The sequence below is a fragment of the Osmerus mordax genome, chromosome 11 (genome assembly GCF_038355195.1).
Source record: "Osmerus mordax isolate fOsmMor3 chromosome 11, fOsmMor3.pri, whole genome shotgun sequence".
NCBI lineage: Eukaryota > Metazoa > Chordata > Actinopteri > Osmeriformes > Osmeridae > Osmerus > Osmerus mordax.
In genome coordinates, this window is record NC_090060.1 from 5,228,831 (window position 1) to 5,234,007 (window position 5,177).

A 5,177-nucleotide genomic window follows, 5' to 3' on the forward strand; every position below is an offset into this window, starting at 1 on the left:
AATTGCTTTTAACCATTCCTTGCCACAATACCTTTTCCTCTGCTAAACACCCACAGCCCCCACCACCAAGAACGCCGGAGATTTCACCTTAATTCTTTCAAAGCATCCCTCTGCCTGCGTTATCTCTATCCAAATTCTCTCTCTATCTCTCTCTCTCCTTTTCTCTCCCTTGTTACCTCCTTCACCCTTGAGGGGGTAAATCAATCGGACAATCTCTGCAGCTAAGTATAGTCAGCCGTGACCTCTCAGTGAGAAATAGACAAAGAGAAAGAGAGAGAAAGAAAGAAAGAAAGAAAGAGAAAGAAAGGCCCACTCATTTTCCCACAGTCTCTTGGTTGATCTTCAACTAGAGTACGCCCAAACACACACTCCGACACACTCCTAAACCCCCCGTGATTCCCATCCCCAAAGACGGGACACAGAATCCAAATGAGGGGGTGGAAGACTTCGAAAGGAGAGAAAGAGAGCGAGAGAATGGAAAGATACAGACACAAAGAAGCAGAGAGTAAAGAGAAAGAAAGCGACAGAGTAAGGAGCGAGAGAGATGGAGAGTAAAGAGAGAGAGAGAGACAGAGAGAGAGAGACAGAGACAGAGAGACAGAGAGAGAGCAAAGAGAAGGAGAGAGCAGGGAGTTGAGATAGAGCAAGCCACTAATGAGGCCTGATAATAAAGAAGGGCCACTACACGAGAAGATCTGATAACTACTCATGGGAAGAAAAATCACTTCAATATCAACCAATGTTTGTAGTCCTGAAGACCCAGCAGCCACACACACAGGGCTATGTTTCTGCTCTCAAGACAATCTTATAAAGAGACAGAGAGGAAAGGGAGAGATTTCACTGTTAAATAGGTAAGACCTGACAGCCAACAGTGTTTTCTGAGGGCCAAAGATTTGTATGCCCACAGGCTGTCTCTCTCACTCTCTGTCTCTCTCGTCTCTCTCACACACACACAAATACACACTGTTCTCTTTCTCGCACACACACACCCCTGCATCATGAGACTTAAGGCCTATCAAAGACTCCTCACCCCATTCCTTTGTTTCAACTCCCTCTGTTAGGTGAGGACAGGGGCTTGTCTGAGATCAGTAGTGAAACACCCCTCTGTCTCTAACACGGCTGCTAGATAACAGAGTTGGCTGCCCTCAGATCAGTCACATCAATACCCACCCCCCCCTTTCACCATCCAGGTTTGAAGCAGCCGGTGGCTACTCTGGGATTCAGTTAGATAACACTCATCTATGCTGAGCCTTGGCCCTCTCACCCTCATCCTAGATAAAGAAGTCTGAACTGGGAGCAGTAGGGAGCTCTCCTCCATGCTCAGTCCCTTATCTAGTCTTTGTTTCTAAGAGCTGTACCTGGATCAGTGTTTGAGCTGTACTCCTTGCCTAGGCCCTAACTTCAGAAAATAACTAACTGGCCGGGATCAGTGAAGAAGTTGCTGTAACTGGGATCAGTAAGACCAAGCCATACGACAGGTCGAGCCCAGCTTTCCCAGATGCAGAGGGCCGACAGGATCTGTGCTGCCTCCAGTGTCGCCACCTCGCCAAGGGGATTTATGAAGCTTCCCATAATGCACTTCCTCCCTGAAAAGAAGGACATAAATCTCCTTCTTGTTTTTGTCACTTCTTTTTTTATTGGCTGATGGGATCCTCTTTCACATCCCGCCGTTCTCTATCACTCACATGCAGGTGCACACACACACACACACACACACAAAAATACCCTGCACTCTCACACACACACAAACATGATTACTGTGACAATACGAACAAAGCTATCTTCTTTCTTGTGTGCATGTGTTCTAGGCAGGTGAAATGTGTAGTATAATAATATGTAATCTGTCACTGTACTACTTCGTGTGCTATTCACTTGCAACCATGACTTAAAACACACGATACAACATTATACAACTTTTGCACAAAATATTGCAACTAGCTGTCATATAATTAGATTTTATCGACTTTTTCGCGTTCATATAGGCTGCAATTGTGAAGTAAACACCAGGCGCTGAACAAACCTTGTTATCCAGTAATAGTTTGCATCCTCTAAGGATTCAAATTGCATATTAAGTACGTCGATGTTTGCTGATAGAAAAATAACAACGCTGTGTTCATCTAGGATACAATAAAAACCAGAAAAAGGTTGCACCAATAACACAGACTCTGTGTGTAGCTAAATGAAAATATACACTGTTGATAATGAGCTATCTAAATTCAGAGTTCATATTGCTTGGAATTATACAAAAGTGAATGCTCCGGGCAGCTCTGGCAAACTCTCCGCTGCTTTCTGCTCAACCGCCAAAAGTTTCCTGAGACACGGTGGTTTGCGGGGAAATCGTTTGAGCCACTGCGTGCATCTGTGAATGCAATAATTCCTTTGTAAATGGCATTGCCTCCTTGCGGTTTTGCAAACTTGGCTGCTGTCACAGGCACATACAAACAAATCTTAAACTCACATTGGATACACTCTCTCAAACACACTAACGTTACGTTATGCAGACAAGTCTGATTTAGCCTACATGTTTTCGAGACACAGCCACACTCACACGAATGAAGTAGGCTACTAAGTTATGCAGGAATGATAGGGTGACTTTGATTAAAGTAAGTTTCTCCGTAACACTTCCTGGAATAAAACGGTGGCTAAATAAAAGACGACAACAGCTTCAAAGTTGGGAAGAAAACAACTTGCATGGATGTACAGAGACTCCCGCTCTTCACTTGGAACGGATACACGCTTAATATTTCACTTGTCCTTCTGGAAATTAGAAGTAAAAGTCCACACAGACAGAGAAATAAAGTGCTATTCTTTTCAAACGTTATGACTCATGGCCAAATGTTTCATCTGCCTCGCTCATATAATTTGGAATAGAAATTGAAACCGTGAGAAACAGCAGTAGATATATATAGGCCTATTCAAAACAATGGACTCTCATTTTCGCCCGAATTTAGCCGAGCTGTGCTGGAACCCAGGGGACTCAATTAGGACCGTGGTGCGCTCACATTTCCACCCCCATTGACTCGGTGGTAATTTGTTTACTTCGCAGCCAAGCTGGAGGAAACCCTCAGCCCGGTTCCTGTGCAAATGTGCTATCTCTTGGGCTACATTGTAGAAATATAGTACGGTGGGATAGGTGGGTGACATGTTATACGACCTGGCGCCAGAAACAGGAGAAACACACGTAGGCCTATACACACAAGTAGCTACACGTCACAGACAAACACACACTTGTCCTTGTTGCACTATAGGTCAATCTGTGTAATCCTATTCGTATGAAAGTGCAGATGATGCAGAAGCTGGGCCTGTTTACCCGGTTCATGGACAACACTAGCATAATAACCTTAGCTCACTATTAGCATATGCCTTGCTGTCATACAGTTAATGCTACACCCCAGTCAACCCATCATAAGGGTGCAGCAAACAGGGCTTGCAAACTTGCAATGCGGTAGAAACAACTGATCCCGCCTTCGGCGCCTTCGGCGACAGCAAATGTTGTCAGACAAAAGGGACAGGTGCAACATTTGTTATTCTGGTCCCCAACCACCATAGCCAACAGGGAGTTGATTAGCGTGTAGACACCGGGTGCTAGATCCCTCCGTTTACCTGTGGCACGTGAACAACGCTCATGAGAGTATCTAGTCCCTGTGCAATAACAAGTCTGATATATTTAGCTCGCCAAGGGAGCGCAGTCACGCAATAACATTAATAAGCTACTAACGGCATTATGATGGCAAAGATTCCACAATACATTTCCATTAGGTCTTTTACATAAATCAAATCAGTCTGATGATGATCAAATTTGACCTTTATATCTATTTTCTATTATGAACCCCAAATGTTCACATTAAATAGGACTAAAGGCTACATTAGTAGCCTATCACCATGGTTTCCAATGTGCCATTGTGGAGTTTAGTAACCTACCACAAGACCTTCTGCCAAATGTCTTGCAATATAATGCTATCCATCCTCAAAAAATGCAAAGCCCAAACCAACGCACGAGTTCTCTAACCGCAAAGGTCCCAACAGTTTTAAACAATAAACTTCAATAAAAGAGCATCATATTAAGACAGACCACACTGCAGAACGAAAACTTGGACTGACGCTACACTCAATCCGGTTGCTTACTAGCGACATCACTCCGGGGACAGTGTCATGTCCCGGGGGCGCTTCGGGAGACTCACCCCAGTGAAAGCCCCACTATAGAGCGCTTTCACAATCACAACAACCAAAACCCACCCGACAGACTTTGATTGTGATTCATTACTGTACATAAAAATCACTGAACAATCTTGATTTGAATCACACAGCTAAAAATCCATTCACTTTCTCGCTCTCTTTCTAGTCGTTCTCGCCTTTTAAATAGCCTAAGCATAGCACACTGACAGATGGGCGCCACGTAGGGCGGTCGAAGTAGCAAGTGCAAGTTGCCCTTCACCTACCTTTGCCGGTGTGAGCAAAGCACAGCCCCAAAGCCACCAAAATCAACACCTCCGATATTCTCTGCATCTTCACGGTGCCGGTGCAAATTCAGACGGGGCACGGTGACCTCTCTTTTCCTCGCTCTTTCGCTCCTTCTCCTTCCCAGCCTTATTCTAATCGGCGTTTCCCTACGTTTTCTATTCTTCAAGCCGTAGAACAGTTCTCACTGATATATCGGACAAGATAAGAGAGCGGAGTGGAAGAATGCAAGCTAGAAAACGAAAGCGCGGCTTGAGGACTTCTTGTGCAAAGAAATCGGGTAGCTACACTATCACTTGCTACAGTTCTTTCTGTGATGTTGTTCCATGCACAACCAACTGCTTTCTGATAAGACGGGACCGAAAGCAAGGCACCCCAGGACCAGACCGTTACGTCACGGGCAGGGGAAATATGGATACCATTTTTCCCCCGCCCTTCATCTCTCCCTCCTATCGACTATGACCATCAGTTACTTTTGCAATCTTTTTTCCAATCTTTCCGTCCCAAAAAAACGTAACTCTCCCGTCAACATGCTAACCCCTCCAGCTGCGCCGCGTAATGTAAGACTATTTCTTGTAAGATAATATTGCCTACTTGAATAAAAACACCTGTTCAGTGAGTTATATCGCCCATGGTGCCATTTTCGTACAGTTGACATAATTTGGTTTGAACAAAGTATAGTAATTGTTTTAATCTGAGCTAAAGGTATCTTACAGATG

The 5,177-nt window shown here is 44.5% G+C and overlaps 1 protein-coding gene across 1 annotated transcript in view; it reads right to left on the reverse strand.

Annotated features, from left to right (window-relative positions):
* LOC136951961 (calsyntenin-2-like) overlaps nt 1-4,712 on the reverse strand; it is a 137,532-nt gene extending 132,820 nt beyond the window's left edge. Inside the window, exon 1 of the mRNA XM_067246629.1 lies at nt 4,440-4,712. Coding sequence (XP_067102730.1) covers nt 4,440-4,506 — 67 coding nt within the window. The 5' untranslated portion in view covers nt 4,507-4,712. The remainder of the gene's footprint in view (nt 1-4,439) is intronic.
* Nucleotides 4,713-5,177: the final 465 nt, after the last annotated feature.